Source organism: Rattus norvegicus, chromosome 5 (assembly GCF_036323735.1).
Source record: "Rattus norvegicus strain BN/NHsdMcwi chromosome 5, GRCr8, whole genome shotgun sequence".
Lineage (NCBI taxonomy): Eukaryota > Metazoa > Chordata > Mammalia > Rodentia > Muridae > Rattus > Rattus norvegicus.
Genome location: NC_086023.1, coordinates 107,301,924 through 107,320,470, shown reverse-complemented (window position 1 = coordinate 107,320,470; position 18,547 = coordinate 107,301,924). Strand labels below are relative to the sequence as shown.

The window sequence follows — 18,547 nt, the reverse complement described above, 5'->3', positions numbered from 1 at the left end:
AAAGCCAAATAGTATCTCTATCTGGAAGGGTAAAATATGCTCTCCCTCATTAAATAGTATGCCACTATTTTCTTGAAATGTTTAATACATGTAGTTTCTCACATGCATCTCATCATCCTGCCAGTAATAATCCTCTGTGTGTCACTTTCTCAGTGCCCCTATGGGCATAAGAACAAAGCACATATGCTTTCAGTCTTAGCTAGTCTGGAATAGGCCATTATGTACAACTGACGCGCTTAACTCCTCAGACCCTAGGTCTTGGAGCTTAGAGAAAGAAAGGGGTTTTGTAACGTTCTTCAGGAGTGATTTTTAACCCCAAATCACCTGCTGTGGGGTCAGGTGTGGTATGATCCCTTTAAGTAATGCTGTGCTGTGGACTGTGACCACCAAATCCCAAAAGGCACTTAAATTTCATCCTGGAATGTCTTTAGTATTATAGATGACTGTGGAAAGGAGGTACACTAGAAAGCTCATGTGTGCAAGCATGGGATAGTACAGCAGCACCCAAAAATTCAGATAAACTACCAAGGATGAGTAAAACAGAAAAGGCCTGGTTAAATCCCCCAGTTTTACTCTCCATACCTTTTGACTGTTCTATTAGTTAGCTTTATATTGCTGTGATAAAATGAGACCTCCCCCCCAAAAAAACAACCAATTTTAAGGTAAAAAGGTCTATTTTTGCTCACTGTTTCGGGGTCTTGGTCCTAGATCACCTGGCTTCATTGTTCTGGGCCGATGATGAAGTAGAGTGGGATTTGTTTGGTGAATCCACATAAAGAGGAAATAGTGTGAAAATAACTTTCACATGGGCACAAAAATAAGATCTAAATTCCAGGGACCCACTGTCTTCAACCAGATTCCTTGTCTAAATGTCTGTCAGTTTACAAACCTATCAACGGACTTATCTATTGATTAAGACAGAGCCCTTAGGAGGTGGTCATTTTCTCAAATGCCTACCTTTGAAGCATTCTGTAGTAGGAACCAAGCCTTCGACACAAGTGCCTTTACAGAGCATTCTAGCTCCAAGCCATAAAATTGCCTTTTCCATATTGATACTGATCTCACAACTTTGAGTAGTGTTAGATACAGCGGAACTGTCTGCTGCCCCATCTCACATCTCCCAGGGTCTAAGGAATGGATAAGGTGCTAATTGAGTCAAGTATTTTCTAACTACTGAAGAAAGAACACAGAGCCACATGTCAACAAAGCAAAGAAGTCAATAGAAGTGTCATTAGGAGTTATTAATAGTGGCTAGCATAGGAAGAGTGTCAGTAGATAATCCATCTGCTGCATGATTGACTTGTTCCTCACCAAGGGGTTCAGAAAAAGTCTTGAAAATTTGATTCCCAAGCCATATCCTCAGATGTAGAATGAAGCACTACTAATTGGGATTGCTCTGTTTTAGAGATTGCCTTGTCTGATGGTTTAATTCAGTGTCTTGGGGTGGCTGTTTCCCTCTGCTCAGTTGATTGGTAAATAACAAAAAGTTTTACAATCATTTAAAGAAAGATGGCTTTCCCCCAACCCCAAACAGAGTGCATAAATTACAAACATACAAACAAACAAAACAAACAAACCCCCTGTCTTCTTAACCAAGCATAGACTGTGGATGGCAGATGTAAATCCCAGGGAGGACGTGATCCACTCAATTCAGCCAATATTCAGAATATCATAAATCACCTCTCCGCCTGCCAGGCATGGGTGAAATTCAGAAGAGTCTAGCCAGTTAAACAGGTTTGAAATAAGCCTTCGGAAGACAAGGTGTTGTACTTTTATATTCTGGATTCAGTCCCCGAAGATAAGAAATGATCATAAAAAAAAAAAATGTCTTCAGTATGGCTCCGCTTTCTCAGAATGAGGTTTTGACAAAGCTGTTTATTTTGGAGCAAGGACAGATCAAAGAGGGAAGATTAACCGAGCCCTCTCTGGGCAGCCACTCAGTAACTTGAGGCGGGTCACTGACACCCGGGGCTTTTGTTCCTGCCACCACAGCCTCAGAAGAAAGAAAACAGGATTTCAGTGTATTTTAGCCTTCTGTGCTGTCGCACTTTCGGAATGTGTGGGGTTGGACTTAAGCAGCCCAAATGTTCTACCTATTTTCTGCTTTGAAGAGAGGTTGCAGTATTGTCTGAACCTAACTTGTAAAGTTCCTTTGCAAATATAGCATCTCCAGACACTTGGGGGAGAAGTGGGGGATGGGGCCTCGGGAGGGGCAGATGTGATGGGAACAGATTCAGTTCTCTGAAGCACAAGGCAGACCTTCAGGGCTGCTCTCTCCTCCCTGCCTCAAATCTCAGCCAATTGTCCCTGTGTGGCCCAGCCCTGCTGCATTGGCCAGGAGTGCCATCTACTGACCTACTTACTCCAGGTCTCTGTGCTGGTTTTCCCCTTGAGGTCTCATTTCCAGCAATAATAAAGAGAAGGAGATTGCAAACACACAGTGGAGATTTTTGAGCACGTTAAAAATGATTGCCTTGCCTATGTTATTAGGTGATTTTCTTCTGTGGCCAGAAGGGTAGTATTTTAAGTTCGCCTGGCCAAATCAGTCATTTGCTTATTTTAATATTAAAAATGAATCTCAGGGAACACTGTTAGAATGTGTGTTACTGATGCATTATTTTCAAATCAAAGAGAAATATTTTATTTAGGAGTGTTTACTTATGCCAGAATATCATGGCCCTATTATCACCAAGTAGAATACTTACTCATTTTATAGCTGAATGAGACTACAGACGTTAACTTGTTTGTCTCATTCGTGTTTGGAGGCCCCAGGATGTTAAATGATATGCAAATCATCTGGTCCTATTCCTCTGTCATCACAAATTAAAAGTGAACACACCCTTGAGATCTTTGGTATATTATATGGTATTGAGGAAACCGTCTGCAGATTGAATTAGGACAGTGAACGGTATAGGGATGAGTAGGAGGAATATGGGACTTTTAAGAACATCCTTAGCATTTGGTATTAGTTTCTGATTATGGGATTTGGGTTATAATGAGAGAATATAAATTGCTTTTTATGTCTCTGCACATTCGTAAGCACTCACCAGCAAATGCAGTTATCCTCAACCTTTTCAAGCCGGAGCCATTTAACAATAGTCCTCCCAGAACCCTCAATATTGAGGATCCTGTATAAGTCAGTTGCATTTGTTAAACTGTAGTATTCTCTGTTAGTTGTGAGCATAGCTACCCAAGCTTCTGAATGGTGTATGAAAGTGTGCTGCACATGATCTGAATCACAGTTAACCCAGAAGAAGGAGAAGGTACTTGGCATTGTAGCATACATAACCACATCATTTCTTCAACCATAACTGTCTCTGCCATCAAAAGGTCCCAGACTACAACTAACTGATGGCCACCTTCACTCCCAAAGCCATGTCAGTATAGTGGAATAAGGTCCCAGCATCCGAAAGGCAGGTGTTCCAGAGGGTGAGGGTTCTTTTATCATCCCTAGCCCACCAAGCACTAGGATTCATGCTGAAGCTGCAGAATAAGCAGGAAAGAAGTCCGCCAGCCGGGACTGCAGTCTCGAAATAACTCAGCTGCTATGCGTGTTTGAGCACTATCAAGAAAGCAAAGCACCCTGGGAAGCTCAGATCAGTGTCCTTATCATCAATGGTTTCCTAAGCTCTTCTGCCCTGACTCAGCATTTAATATACTATCTATTTTCAGGGGCGGAGGAGTAGGCAGGATTAGAAAGAAGAAAAATATATAGCGAAATGCTATTTGGGAAACTGTTAATTGTGCATCTTGAGTGCCTGTTTATGTGGGTAGCTAGAAGGTGCTTGAAATGAAACTTACTAGTGTTTTTTTTTTTTTTTGATCCCTAGATTCTTGAAGTGAAAAGTCCAATAAAACAAAGCAAATCAGATAAGCAAATAAAGAATGGTGAATGTGACAAGGTAGGTTTCCAGGCCATTCCTTGGAGTACTGTAGCCTGGCGTGTCTTGCTTCTCTGTGTTTCCCTCAGACATCATTGCTGCCCCTCTTCCCATCTCCACCAGAAGTCTCCAAGGCTCTCAAGGGAATGCTTCATCCCTGTGCTGTATAGTTCCTTTCTCCCTTTCTTGCTTTTTAAATTGTCAGTGTTTTTAAAGTGTGTCCTTATGTTACCATTTGTCATGATTCCCATGTTACCAAGGAGCTTCCAGCATATCACATTGAGCTTTAGGAAGTTTGTAGCAGAGGGAGTAGATCAAACCCCATACAGACATAAATAAGATACTGACCTCTATACAGTAAGCTTTCTCAGTGTGCGCATGATGTGTGTAAACTCTGACTTCAAGACTTAAATGTCAGTCGCCTGTTATTGTGGGTGGAGTTTAACGGGTCAGTAATTTGCCCCTTTGCCTCTCCTGAAGTTGACCCTAAGGCACACATGCAGTCAGCTAACAAGAACTCATGAGCCTGAACATATGAAGGAGAGGTTCAGCTGCTCTTGCAGGAGAGCCATTAGAACATAGAACTGATTTATTGCGATTTCTGCATTTCATAAAATGTCCTGTTCTTCAGTCACTTACGGGCATCCTTTATGTAACGTTTGGAATACTTGAGAACTTTTTTATCCCTATTATTAAGAACGCAATATGCCTTGATACTTCTATGTTCAAGCTTAGGTGTTTGTCTAAAATTTTCTGACATTAAAGAATTAAAAATGAAAACCTCTGCCACCATTCGTTTAAACGGACAGTGTAGTCTTCCATTTCTGGCCTCCTTTGCAGAGTCCTTGTTGAGGGAGACTGAGTCTACTCACCTGGATAATGTTGAGATCCAATAGACTCAAGAATTTCCCTCCCTCATTTTAAGGCATGTTTGATAAAGGTTAAAACTAGGGTTAGAAATGTCACCATCAGAAGTCTTTGAGCATTGAGCCTAGGACAGAGAAGCAGAGTGAAAACCCTCAGAGTCTGCACAGAGGATCTTTCTATTTTAAGATTACTTTTATCTTAAAGTTTGTGTGCGTGTGTGTCTATGTATGTGCATGTGCCTGTGGAGGTCAGAGACGGGTCATGGATTGCCTGGAGCTGGAGTTACAGGCAGTCGTGACCCACCTGGTATGGGTGCTGGGAACTGAACTTGGGTCCTCTGTGAGAGCAGTACCTGATCTTAGCTGCAAGCCATCCCTGCGTGTGTGTTCTTACTCGCCAATTGCTTTTTAAAGTTTTGTTCTTTGGGGAACACCCTTCTCTTTCAGGCTTACCTAGATGAGTTGGTAGAACTCCACAGAAGGTTAATGACACTGAGGGAAAGACACATTCTGCAGCAGGTGAGAAGTGCTTTTGGGCACAACCCCTACCCCCAAACCTCAAGGCCTAGTTTGTCCTGGGGAGTGTGGCAGTGCTTGGAGACCACTGCAGCCTCATACCATCAGAGTGGGCACTGTGCCTGCAGGGATGTCTGGGGATGTCTGCAGGGATGTCAGAGGCTACTGGGGTGCCACTGGGGTGCCACTGGGGCTTACATCCACACTCAGAAAATCCGAGCACTCGTGGAGCTACTGCCAGACACAGTGCTCCTTCCTACTAGCCCTCGGTACGTGTGCTGAGAGGAGGGCCAGAGGGTGCAGGAACTCGGGAGACCAGGCTTCTGGTTTCATGGGAAAACAGTGATAAGAATTTGAGCCAAGGGTTGTAAACATTTGTGATCCAATTTGGTAACCTTTTACCAATGCTATTCTACGGAAAATAAATATTTCTTTTTCATTTACCTTATCTTGTACAACATACGTTGTATTATCATGAACTCAACTGTGGAATGCTCATGGCATGAGGAAACGTTAGTACAATGTGATGTTTTGAGGAGATTGGGAAGGGGGTTAGTTTTTGTACAAGTACAGTTCATGCCTTTATTCCTTTAACAGTGGCTATTGATAAGGTAATTTTTCTTTAACACAAGGGAGGCAGTGTGTTCCAGATTCCATAGTGGATTTGTGTATTCCTTTCATTTTTTTACTACCTTAAAATGACTTGAAGTTAGGACTTAATCTACCTCAGTGGCATAGGAACCCATTTTTAATGTTGATAGCTGATGGTGTACATCTCTGCCTCAGTCTATAAATATTTTCCATTTTTCCAACTGCTCTTGTTAGTCCACCAAGCTTTTTACTCTTGTAGAATTTTAAATAATAACTTTATAAATATAAATAATAAATATATAACTTTTGTCTATAGAACTCTCAAGTGTAAATAAGTTCTGTGTTTTGCATTTTCTTTTAAATGAACATAGATTGGGGGACTGGATTTGAGTGTTTAACTAAGTCACGCCTAGCACTTTCCTGGGAGTCTTCCCACCCATCATCTCCAAATTCCACTCAATTCCATCAGGTGGTAGCATATTTGTATATTACCTACCTATGTATGTCTTCCCATTGTTCTAGTCGTTTCTGGGTTACTTCTTTTTTAAAATTAATTCGTTTATGTATTTTATGTATTTTGAATACTCTGTCTTCATGCACATCAGAAGGGGGCATCAGATCCCATTACAGATGGTTGTGAGCCACCATGTGGTTGCTGGGATTTGAACTCAGGACCTCTGGAAGAGCAGTCAGTGCTCTTAACCACTGAGCCACCTCTCCAGCCCCTCTGGGTTACTTTTTATACCAAACATGATGCAAATGCCATGAAAATCATTGTTACCTTGTATTTTATGGGAAGTAACGACAAGTTCAATACAGATACATCCCCCCCCCGCCCCGAAAGTATTTTTCAGCCCATAGCATGTTGTATCTGAGGACAAAGAACCTGAAAATAGAGGGGGCAGCAGTCAGGGTATTTCTTTAGTACAGTGGAGTCCTTCAGATTGCAGGCCCCCGAAGGGGATAGGAACTAACTCCACAGGAAGACCAACAGAGTCAACTAACCTGGACCCTTGGGGCTCTCTGAGTCTGAACCACCAGCCAAGGAGCATTCACAGGCTGGGCCTAGACCTCCCTGCACATATGTAGCAGATGTGCGGCTTGGTCTTCATGTGAGCCCCAAACAACTAGATGGGAGCTGTCCCAAAGGCTGATGCCTGTCTATGGGGTATGTTCTAGCTGAGCTGCCTTGTGTGGCCTCAGTGGAAGAAGTGCCTAGCCTCACAGATATGATGTGCCAGGGTCTAGGGATACCCAGCTCCCCTCCCCCAACCAACTCAGAGGAGAAGGGGTGGGATGGGGAAGGAACTATGGGAGGGGGTGACCAGGAAGGGGGGCAGTGAGCAGGATGTAAAGTGAATACATTTAAAAAAATAGATTAAAAATCAAAGAATGTAGTCCTCCGGCACTTAGTGGTGTGCCTTCAGGACTTGTGGCCTGTTTGATTAAAATAAGCCATGCTGGCTGATGCTGTGTTTCTGGTGTTTTGGCATCAGGAGTCCTGAAAAGGAGTGTGTGTCTTCCCGGGGCTTTCTCTTTACTTAGCACATTAGTGCATGCTCTAATAACCGAAACCATTGGTGCTGTTCCTGTTGGTGGACAGGACCAGCTTCTCCCAGATGCCTTTACCTTGGCCGCTGCTTTAGGTCCATGCTTGCATCTAACTGGATATGTTTTCATAAACCCCACAAAGACGCAGAGCTCTCCGGTTAGCTCCATTCGCTCCCCTCACATCTTTGTGTGTGCCATAGGCAGGGTGAGACCCGGTGGCAGCAGACATGGAGGGTCGTTTGCGAGTCCTGGAAACCCCTTACTATACTGCAGTGGGTTTCCTAGTGGCCAGAAGCTTTTGGTTGATTTAAAATTGACTTCCTTCTATAGACAACTCCTCTCTTCTCCTTTTCAGTGTTTTGCTAAGTAGCATGTAAGTAACCATATGGAGAAATATAGCTAAACTATATGTTTATAGTTTATATATTATATAATATATTTATATATATTAAATATATTTTTATATATGTACCAACTATTTTCCTGAAAGGGCGATTTCCCAGTCACTCAAAACAATAATAATACAAACAAAATCAACTGCTGGGCTCCACACTGTAGTCCTCCGATGCAGTTTTAGTCACTCCCACAACTTGGCTTCCTCTGTTCTCCCTCCGCCTTCTTTCTGTCTGAAAATTTTAAATTCACTTAGGCCTTTCTGGGTTTCCCTCCCTGCATTTCTGTTGCTTAACGTGTTGTAGTGGGGTGAGATGGCTAGCGGTTACTGAGGCTGTAGGGAGATGCACCAAGCCTGAGAGTTCTGTGCTATGTGCTTCCCCTACAGCACGTTAAGGATGCAGTGTTGTTCCCATGATGTTCACATAGTGAGCAGTCAGATCTCCAGAAGCCAAGTTCAGGCTCCCCTAGTGTCTGCCATTTACCTACTGTTCAATTAGTTGTGAAAACCCTGGACTACTCAGCAGTTGCCTTCATTGTATAAATTTCTAATTACAATAGCTCAGAGGAATCTATTTGGTCCTGCTCTGGTCTGATTACTATTATTTCCAGACAGAACCTTGCCATGTAACCCTGCAATCCCCCTGCCCCAGTTTCATGTGAGTTAGAAGGACGAGTGTGTACCACAGTCCGACTTCCTATACCAAAGTTTACAAGTTTTCACTGGGTTCATATTTTCTTCCTACATAAAGTAAGAAAAAAAGGAAAGAATTCTTTATTCAACCAACTAATCTATGTATATGTTGAATATCTAACTTCCAGGAAAGGTTCGTATGTATGGCAATAGCTGTGTTTGTGTCTCTGTATGTGTGCATATGTGTGGTAAATTTTCCAAAGTTCTAAACTATTAACTAATAAAGCAAATACATATCCATTTGAGGTCCTTTGTGTTAATAGGTAGCTTTCTTGTTTGTTTCTTTGTTTGTTGGGCATTCATAGAAATACCTGGGATTTAGGTGTTTTTGCTTGGGATAGAATCTCAGTCCCATAGCCCAGGCTGACCTCGGACATAGAATACTTGTGCCTCAGCCTCCTTGAGTGCTGAGATTTTAGCGTTAACCTCCATGTCTAGCTAGTAATAAGCTTTTGTTTGCTCCTTCATAAGTGATATACTTTAACAATAAGTGGACACGTCCCTCCTTATGATCTGATATATGTAAAAGAAGCCTGAGTCCAGGAATGCAAGCGAATAAGACATTCTATTCCATCCTCAGCCCATATAGTAGGCCTGGAGCCAAGCAGCCCAGGCTCTGTGTGACAAGTTAAAAGATGCCACCAAGGACGTGGACTCTGTTTCTCTTCTGCGTCTTTCACATACTCATTTTTTAAAGGAGGATAGCTACCATGCTCTCAAAAAAAAAAAAAATGGATCTTCACTGCAGATAAGAAAGGCAGAAGAGAAAAGCTACATGTCCATTGTCCATGACCTTCTCAAGAATATCCCTAAACGCCTGGTGACTTCTGACAGGTAAAGAGTGGTGCCTGCCACTGGCTCTCAGGAGACAGTCATTTAGCCGGGCATATTGCCATTGTCTGGGAATTGGTAATTTTTAGAAAGCGGTAAATGCACATTAGATCCTCAGTTTACAGCATCTGTCATGATTTGTCATGATTCCACAATCGAAGTTTTGTTACTAAAGCCAGAGTTTTTAGCTCTCCAAAATAATAGGGCTCAGATGAGGCAATCAGAGCTCAATCTGGAAATGGACAATTTAACTGGACTGAGGGGTGTGTGTGTGTGTGTGTGTGTGTGTGTGTGTGTGTGTGTGTGTGTGTGTGTTTGTAACTGGAAGCTTGTTTTTATGACCCCCCCCCAAAGGGGCTCATTCATAAGTGCTTTCACGACAGTAGCTCTCAGAAAAGAAGGCCGAAAGTTTTAATTCTGCAGTTTTCCAACTTAGTGTTACATAATTTAAAACTTTACTGAATAAGTCATGGGCTAAATAATTACAATCTTTTAAAAGGATAATTAAACTAAGAGAATCAAAGAGCAGTGGAAGTTTCCAAGTGAACCCCTGAGAGAAAACCTGTCCTCTCTCCATCTCCCCTCTCTCCCTAAGAGTGCCAATATGAGTCCCCATTCCTTTTCTACATAGCGTGCTAATTTAACATGCATGCCACCCAAGCACAGCGTCCATTTCTAACTCTATTACTGCCAACTCAATGCTTTACATGGTAATGGAACCCCTCAAACCCATGGCATGATTATCAGTGCTGAACTATGAAAGTGTTCTCTTGACAGCCGTACCTCTGGCCGCACAGCCAGCGAGCGTTGCCATTGTAAGCTGGAATCGATGCCATAAGAAATGAAGTGTATCTGCTTTACATATAGAACAAAGCATCGATGCCTCATCTAGGGAAAGTTTACTGTCCTCCGTTATATAAAGAGCATTCCTGGAGCACAAAAGAAAGCACCACGTCTACGTTCTTATGTAACATAGGCACTGTAGTGAATTTCACAAAATAAATACAGTTTCTACAGCTGCTCCCAAATTAACAGCATGACGCTTTACATGGGAAAGGGAAGCATAGTTAGCTCCTGGGTTTGCTTTATGTATTCCTATATTTTCTAAATGTTTCAGAATTATATAATCAGAACATTGGGATTTTTTTAATTTATTCTTATTTTATGCATACAAGTGTTTTGCTGGCCTCAGTGTGTGTACACTGTTGCATGTACATGTCTGTTGCCTGTAGAGGTCAGAAGAGAGTATTGGAACCCCTGGAACTGGAGTTACCGACATTTGGGAGCTACCGTGTGAGTGCTGGGAGCTAGTGCTCTTAACCACTGAGCTATCTCTCCAGCTCCTGGGACATTATACATACATACATACATACATAATACATACATACATACATACATACATACATACATACATACATACACACACATTCAATTCATATGCTCATTTTTAGGAAGAATTTTGTTTCCAGCTGGGGATCTTCTTACATCTAAATATAATCATAGTCTTGTAAGACGGGGACTAATTGCTAACTAATTGCTGTCTTGACCTGTTATCTTTCACTAACCGTCCTAGTAAAATGTTCTGTTGGTGATTTGAGTGGGTTATTGAGCATGAAAAGTCAGACCAGGTGATCCTTTGAGGACTTGTTCAGAAGGTTTAATATATATTTGACTTACATATGGAGTAACAGATAGTTTGGTAATAGTGTTGCCGTGTTGTGATTAATAAGAACGATTATCTTGGTTCCATGTCTGAGTCCCTCCACTGCCTTCTGTTTGCCGTTTGATGTCTGTTGCTTACTGCCCAAACTTTTTCTTTACTTCTTTAGATCGTGAACCTTATAGAGGAAACTGGACACTTTCATATTACAAATACAACATTTGATTTTGATCTTTGCTCGCTGGACAAAACTACAGTCCGTAAATTACAGAGTTACCTGGAGACATCTGGAACATCCTGAGGGTACAACAACTGGACGCATCAAAAACTATTTTTTTTTTTGGTTGTGATTTTTTTTTGTCGTTGTTGTTGTTTATATGAAAACACTCAGAATGATACAACCAAAAGGGAAAAAAAATAAAAACAAAACAACCTTCAGCTTTACTTTTCTTTAAAGCCAGTCATCATCTCTTGATAAAGGAGAGGTTACCTAAACCAGCCTCAGCGGACACTCCTCTGCAAGGAAAAATGCCCAGGAAGAATTAGCCTGGATAGCCTTCAAAACAAGCAGACACAACACAAGAACACTTAAAGAATGTGTATGGTACCGTGGATCTCTCTGTGGTGGTTCATTCCACAGGATGAATGCATATTCAACACACTGCCTTATTACATAACTGATCTATTTATTACCACATACAGATAAATTGTGAGGGAGTGACACCACCAGACGTCCCAGGTCCTCGGTCCCGCGGATGCTCTTTTCAATGCAGCGCCCTTGCCGTCCCAAGCCCAGTGACCTTATTCGTATACCGAGCCACTTTCCACCAACTCTTCCCAAGTCCTTTAACTTGTTGCAGTCTATGGTTTCCACCTTTGTTTTCCCAGTTCCGAGACATAGTGATCAACTGGGGGGACCAAATAGCCACCTTGATTTTCTTCCTTGTGGTCTTCTTTCCTAAAGGTTGAGGCCCAGTCCTTGGCTGTATCCATGTAATGATCTTGGACACGGTAGGTGTACCAAGTAGGATCATTTGAATTGCTGTCTAGCCTTAGTCAATAAACCTGTAGGACTTTGAACAAAAATGTTCCCGTGATGTCCACAGTCCAGCATTGTTGAGCTGTCACCAACACTCCATTTTACTGTCTCCATTTACTGTTGCAATATGAGGTGAAGACGGAGGTTAAAGGCATTCCGCAGACTCAGCGTTTTTAAAGGAATTCTGGTCCTGTTTTCAAAACCATCAGTGTAGACGTTCTTAATTTGGATCTATTTATTAGTGAGCATTTCACCTGTCTTCAGCAGCTGGTGTGGTACTCATTTCTTCTTAAAAACAAAACAAAAACAGGAGTCAGAATTTTCTTTTTGGTTTGTTCTCATATGATTCTCCTAGACTCTTTTATTTTTGAAAAATTAAAACCTTTCTTTGGGGGAGAATTGTTGGTTATCCTGCCCTGACAGACTATGTATTCACTTGTAGATTTGGTAACTTTGTATCTGTGTAGTCTTGCTGATGTCTGCAGAAGGATTTCTGTATAGGTGAAAGGTGAAGGTGGTTGGGAGGGGGAGTTTCTTGTCCTTGTTGTACCTTCGTTTTGAAACTAGAAATCTGTCCTGTGGCATGCAAAAGAAGGCGAATTATTTTCAAAAGAAAAAAGAAAAAAAAAAAACCCAAAGTACTTTTGGTGTCATTATTCCACACTCTCTGTAGTGGAGGAATTCAAAGTTAGAACAGCCGACTTTCCAAGTTGTTACGAGAACGCAACTGAAAAGAAAAGGAATGAAGAAGACTTCTGGATCCAAAGCCTTAAGAGAGTCTACGTGTGCTAACAGCCTAGTGTCCCCCACATCTGTTCCCGTGACAGATGCTGTCCTTTCATTCAGAGATTAACTAGTGTCTGTACAGAAAATGGTCTTCCCAGACCCGTTCTTTCAGGCGGTGATGTAAATGCAGATTAATAATGGAGCGGTTTCTGCATTTTAAAAAGGAGATTTTTTTACACTGTTTCTTTCTATCCAAAGAAACTATTTTTTTCTTTTTTAAAAAAAAAAATATGATAATACAGCCATGGTCTTTGTAAATTGCTTTCCTGCAGTGTCCTCCTGGAGGACAAGTGTACACATTTTCAAGAATGTTCCGGTTCCTCATGGTGATGGACATGAGCCGTACTTGAAGCTTTTGGTGTGTCGTCCACTTCTTGGTGTACAGATGCATAGACACGAATCATGTCGTTTTGGACAGTAGGCGGTTGGTGAGCTGTGTGCTTTTCGTTGTGTTTCGTTTCTAACTTCACAGTTGAAAAGAGAAATAATGTTTCAACATCCAGAAATCTTTTTAAATTTCTGTCTGCAATCCCACATATTCTCATTAAACTAGAAAAGTAAGTGGTTTAACTAATGTATCTGTATAATTTAACTAGAAACATGCAGTTTGGGCCATTTTTATTTTTATAACCAAATTGAGTGGCGAAATAAATACTTTGGCTTCTTTTATTCCTGAAGTTACAAAGACCAAGAAACTAAGGTAAGAAGTTACCCTCCCCTCGATGCCCAAAGAAATAAAATTTAAAAGAGGGGTAAGAGGAAAGGCAGCTATTGTAATGATAACATTAGGGCTAGAAAATTAGCTAATACAGATGTCTTCAGTATATCATGAAATAAAAGTTTGTACATGGGTAACAAAATTCAGAACAGCGAACTTCTTACCTGGACAGCAAAGTTAGCTTCCTGTCAGCTCCTGGTAGTTTAGGAGTTGTAGCTACAGAGCCACTCTTTCGGATGTCCTCCTGCTCCTGGCACATGGTTTGATAAAACAGAAGTCATGAATTCCCTTCAGTTCCACTCAAGGATGTGCCACATTTCTCCAGAAGCAAACCACTCCTGCCACATCTATGTGCACTCACTTTTGGACCCTGTTAAGAATATTTTGACACATGTGTACCCTAACAGTGGCTTTGGTTTTTTAAGCACAAAGGGGGAATGGCAGGGTTTAACTTCTTTAGTGTGTATATGTATATATAAATAGGTGTTTCAAATAAAATTAATTGGGTGAATGTGAATAAGTTTGAACCAGCAAGAGTATAATAAACTATCATTAAATTTTTTTCTTCTAAAAACTATATGTACAGACCACACACACACACACACACACACACACACACACACACACACACACTTTTGGTTTTGTGTAAGTGTGTGGAGGGCCCCTTCTGTTGTCAGATACACTGATCGTGTTAGCAGGAATGTATGAAGTTACTTCATATTGTCACTGCCCCCTCTTTTAAGTAACATAGATACACTGTGTCAAGATTAGGGAGAACATTAAAAAGAAAAGAAAAGAAAAGAAAACCAGGAGATGAGTTTCAGATAAAAAAACATTTTAAAAGTTGCAACGAAATCTCTAATCTGAGTAATTACCTGTTTTAAGGAAAGGGCCAATAAATTTGGGGGTTTTATTTTTCCTTTATCAAAACCAGTTTTTGCTAATACCTTTTGCAGTCTGATCCTAACATCAAACAGGCCTGTATCACATCCCGTTTACCATCCCAAGCCCTACAAATGTAGTTAACACACTTGTTTAAGAGCAATTCAGCTCTTAATTGCTTTCACCCTACCTATGTAACGAGTTGGTTGTCCAGTGTTGAAATGGTCGATGTCTGTGTTTGGCGACTTCTGTTCATTCTTCTCACTGTGGAAGTGGTCAGCTCTAGAGTAATTTGCTGTATGCTTATTATTTTCCACCTTTAGCGTTTTGTGTACCAATGCTATGTATTCCTATATTTATATATATACATATATTATCAGAATAATCTTGCTTTGGACTGTTGTTCTCAAACTATGACTATGATGTAGAGATGACTACAGCTGCTGAGAATGTGGCGGAATCAACTCCCACGGCGTAGGTTAATCTTGGGCTGGAAGTCTACATCTTTCAACCTCCTCTGTTTTATATGATGCTTTTTATTCTGTAGGCACTGCCATCCTGAATATTCCTTGTAAAGATGCAGTCAATTTCAAAGGAAGACAAAGCCACTGCTGTCTGTACACTGTAAATATGTACTTTGGCACTTGTACTCCAGTATTCTGAAAGCCGAGCTATGATGGAAATGCTGACAGATCTTTGATGGTGGCCGATGCTACCCTGCAGTGCAAAAATAAATTAAGTAAAAGTGTATTCTGAGATTAGCAGTGCAAGGCCAACATGTTTTACAAATCTGTCAGTATCTTTCTAATGGAGTGTGTATGTGTAGTTGTGTTGAAAGATACACTGTGTATGTGTGTACATGCTTTTATGTGAACTACAAGACACACAGAAGATGTATTTCCCATCTCTAAATCCCATGTTGAAATGTTAAGTGCAGATGGACAGAATTAGGTGTTTTACTTAAATTCATACCCAATCTATTGTGACTCCTTTTTTTTTTATCTTTACAAAATATAATCTTACAGATTTGTTTGCTCTGTCTAGCATCGCATAAAGGACAGTAAGCCTTTCCTTGTAAAAAGTTGCTGTTTCTAAAGAAGAATGGAGAGATTGGAGGCTCCCAGAGAATGGACCATGTTCCCCAAACAGCCACAATGCAGGTGCCTTTGGATACCCAGTTCCTAAGCCTATTTCCTGTGTCTGGAAGCCAGAACATAGTTTAAGTTCTATAATGACTAATCAAGAAATAGCAGACACGGTCTTAGAATAAATTGAATTATTAATGCATAGTTTTTTTTTTTTTTTACCATTTTCACTATTCTGTTAGAAGCTACTTTTTATAAACCAAACTATACTAAAGGTAGACAAAGTCAGTTCACAAATTCTAGCATTTATTTAGCATGAAGAATCTACTCTTGTTAGACCAGAGGGACACAACTCCAAGACAGAATATAATGCAGTGTTTGACAAATAACCAAGGAACTGCATGTGATAGTCTCCTTAGAAGCAAAAAAAAAAAAAAAAAAAAAAAAAAAAAAAAAAAAAAAAAAAAAAAAGAAAGAAAGAAAGATCATACTACATTTTAGAAGCTGACCTACTCTTCATTCTGGCTGACAGGCCATTTAGAGGATTATTATGGACTGCGTTGGATCTCATCAACTGGCGGCTATTATAGGTATGGAAGCCCCAGTCCCAGATGGGCTGACATGACAGGAAAACTATTGAACACTCCTGAACTGCGCTAACTTCTATTCTTCCAGCATAGATAGGCATTTGTCTATTTTGAAGTAATGGCTTTGTGTCTTTCCCAGTGTGGAAAAAATAAGGTAGGGAGTTGCTGGAGATTGCTCCTGTACTGTCCCAAAGACTCACTGGGAATGCGCTGTGCTGTGGAGTGAATCAGTGTGCCTGTTCATTTGTCCCAGAGCTGCACTCCATTTGGGTAGGCAAAGATACCGAGATGGGGTTGGAAGATAAGGCCTAATGCCCCTACTTCTGCAGTTGGTAATTCAGAGACGGACTATCCAAAACTCGTCCCCTTTGTTTTCTTTATTAAGAGCAAAGCAGTTAAAGGTAGTTTATTGGTTTTCTTGGCAAGATACCACCCAAAGGGAAAAGGCTGAGTACATTCCAGTGCTGTTGCTTACTCTGCTACTAGACAGTATCTACACCTTCCTGTTTATGCAGCCCCTTCTTTAGAGACATTTCCAGGCTTTCCCAAAAGTTGTAAATTTGCCCTTGAATCTTAGCTTAGTTCTCTTGGTCTTAATTTCCCTTTAATTAAAGAAGGGTAACCAATACGGTCTCAAGAGCTCGCCAGAGAATACATGGCAAAATCTAAAATCATTCCCATGATTGTAAGTGGGCCCTGTGGCTGTTCTAAACCACACCCTGAATGGAAAGGCTTTTTGATTCCACTTGTATAATAATGGGGGTGATTACTGGGGCCCTGGGCAAGCTGCACAGAATAGGTGGCTAGGACCAGTGAGAGCCATGGAGCACAGGCAAAGCCACTTGCTCATTTCCCCTGGTAACCATGGCTTCTACACAGCATGCAGCCCCCACCACGAAGTTCTGCACATTTCAAAGGATAGGAAAGGATAAGTCCAGGTCATTAAAGGGAAATAATCAAAGCTATTGAAAAGATAAAACAAATGAGACACACCAACAGGGCTGTCTGTGAGTAATAAGGATGAAATGCTGATACTGATTTCCAAGCAGAGCCGCATTCCTCACACATGTGGTTTGTGTATCTGCCTCTGAGTGGGTGGTCTGGGCAGAAGTGCTAAATGTGGCAAGATGGCTTAGTCTCTGAGCAGTGGAGGGAAGCTTTGAGACAGGCACAGCCCACGGCATCTGCAGCCCCTGTGACATTAAAGAAGCTTTCCCTCTGCTCTGTTCCAGAAGAGAAAGTTTGAAAGTGGTGTTTTCATTAAAGTGAGACTCTGTTCAGAGTCTCTCAAAGGGTAAGTGTGTGTGTGTGAATGAATGTATGGTAGTAGATGAGTGACTGTGAGTGGCTGTGCCGAAGCATCCCTGCCCTGGCACAGCCCAAGGGGTGGCATCTGTGACATGAACATTAACTTCTCCATCTATTCTTCTGTACCCCTGGGTGGTAGCATGTCTTGAATTTTTTGAATAACACCTAGATTTAGGTAAGACAGACTATAGTTTTACACTAAAGGTACATTTGTGGTCCTTAAGAGCCAAAAAGAGATGGACTTGCCCCCAATGCAGTTACGCTCATTGCAGATGCCGAGGAAACCTCAGTCTAAGGCAGGTTTTTAAGGGGATCCTGACCCTTCTGGACTCAGGAAACATGTCCAACAATAGCTTTGACATTATGAACCATTCAAATTGTGTCACTTCCTGAATGTCCCTCAGAATTCCTAGGTATTTGGGTTTTTATTTTGACTTTCCTGAAAATTATTTTACAAATTTTAAACTATGCTCACTACTGGCGTTCCGGGACCTAGAACAACTTTAACACAGTCTAGATACCAGTGACATCACACGGAAATGTGAGAGCATTTGGTGAAATTTTATATTTAATAAGCTTGGGGAAACTGCCCAATGATTAAACCTCTTGGAAACTCACTACTTTCTGGTCCATTAAATCTCTGGGAGTCACATGCTCCAACTGAACTTGTTTGATCACAGAACAGCATTTCCAAACATATACAATGCAACGGTAGACAAACAGGTGATTAGTAGATGTTTTGCTTTTAAGGGAAACTTCCTTGATCAAAACCATTTTAACTATATTCTTTACAACTCATTCACAACTTATTTATAACTCATTTTGGAATTATAGTTGTTAAAAAGACAACATAGCAGTGGATACTTTCAAAAGTAGATGTCTATGTCCAATAGCCACTTAAATTATTGTTCAAAACTGTGACATTTTTAGAGTAAAGTGTGTATTTATAATCATCCTAAGACAACACAAGAAAACTGAAGCACTTCGACAAACCAGGATACCTGTGCCAGGGAATGCACTTTGAAACATGATAAACTGGATTTCTCTGTCTTTTTGGCATATGTATGAGAAAATCGGGATCCTATAAGAAAGAAAATACCTTTTCTCACCTGCTGCCAAGTTCATGATTGACATCCCTGTGACAAATATTAAGAAAGCA

General features: G+C 41.0%; 1 protein-coding gene across 4 annotated transcripts in view; it reads left to right on the top strand.

Moving 5' to 3' along the window:
• The window catches only part of Mllt3 (MLLT3, super elongation complex subunit), a 256,345-nt gene extending 240,882 nt beyond the window's left edge, over positions 1 to 15,463 (top strand). For 2 of the 4 annotated variants that reach the window (XM_039109124.2, XM_039109123.2), the window contains 3 exons: positions 3,831 to 3,902; positions 5,195 to 5,266; positions 11,153 to 15,164. In XM_039109124.2, coding sequence (XP_038965052.1) covers positions 3,831 to 3,902; positions 5,195 to 5,266; positions 11,153 to 11,284 — 276 coding nt within the window. In that variant the 3' untranslated portion in view covers positions 11,285 to 15,164. Of the gene's footprint in view, positions 1 to 3,830; positions 3,903 to 5,194; positions 5,267 to 11,152 lie in introns of all 4 variants that reach the window. The other 2 variants (NM_053718.4, XM_039109122.2) reach the window with 2 other exon arrangements.
• Positions 15,464 to 18,547: the final 3,084 nt, after the last annotated feature.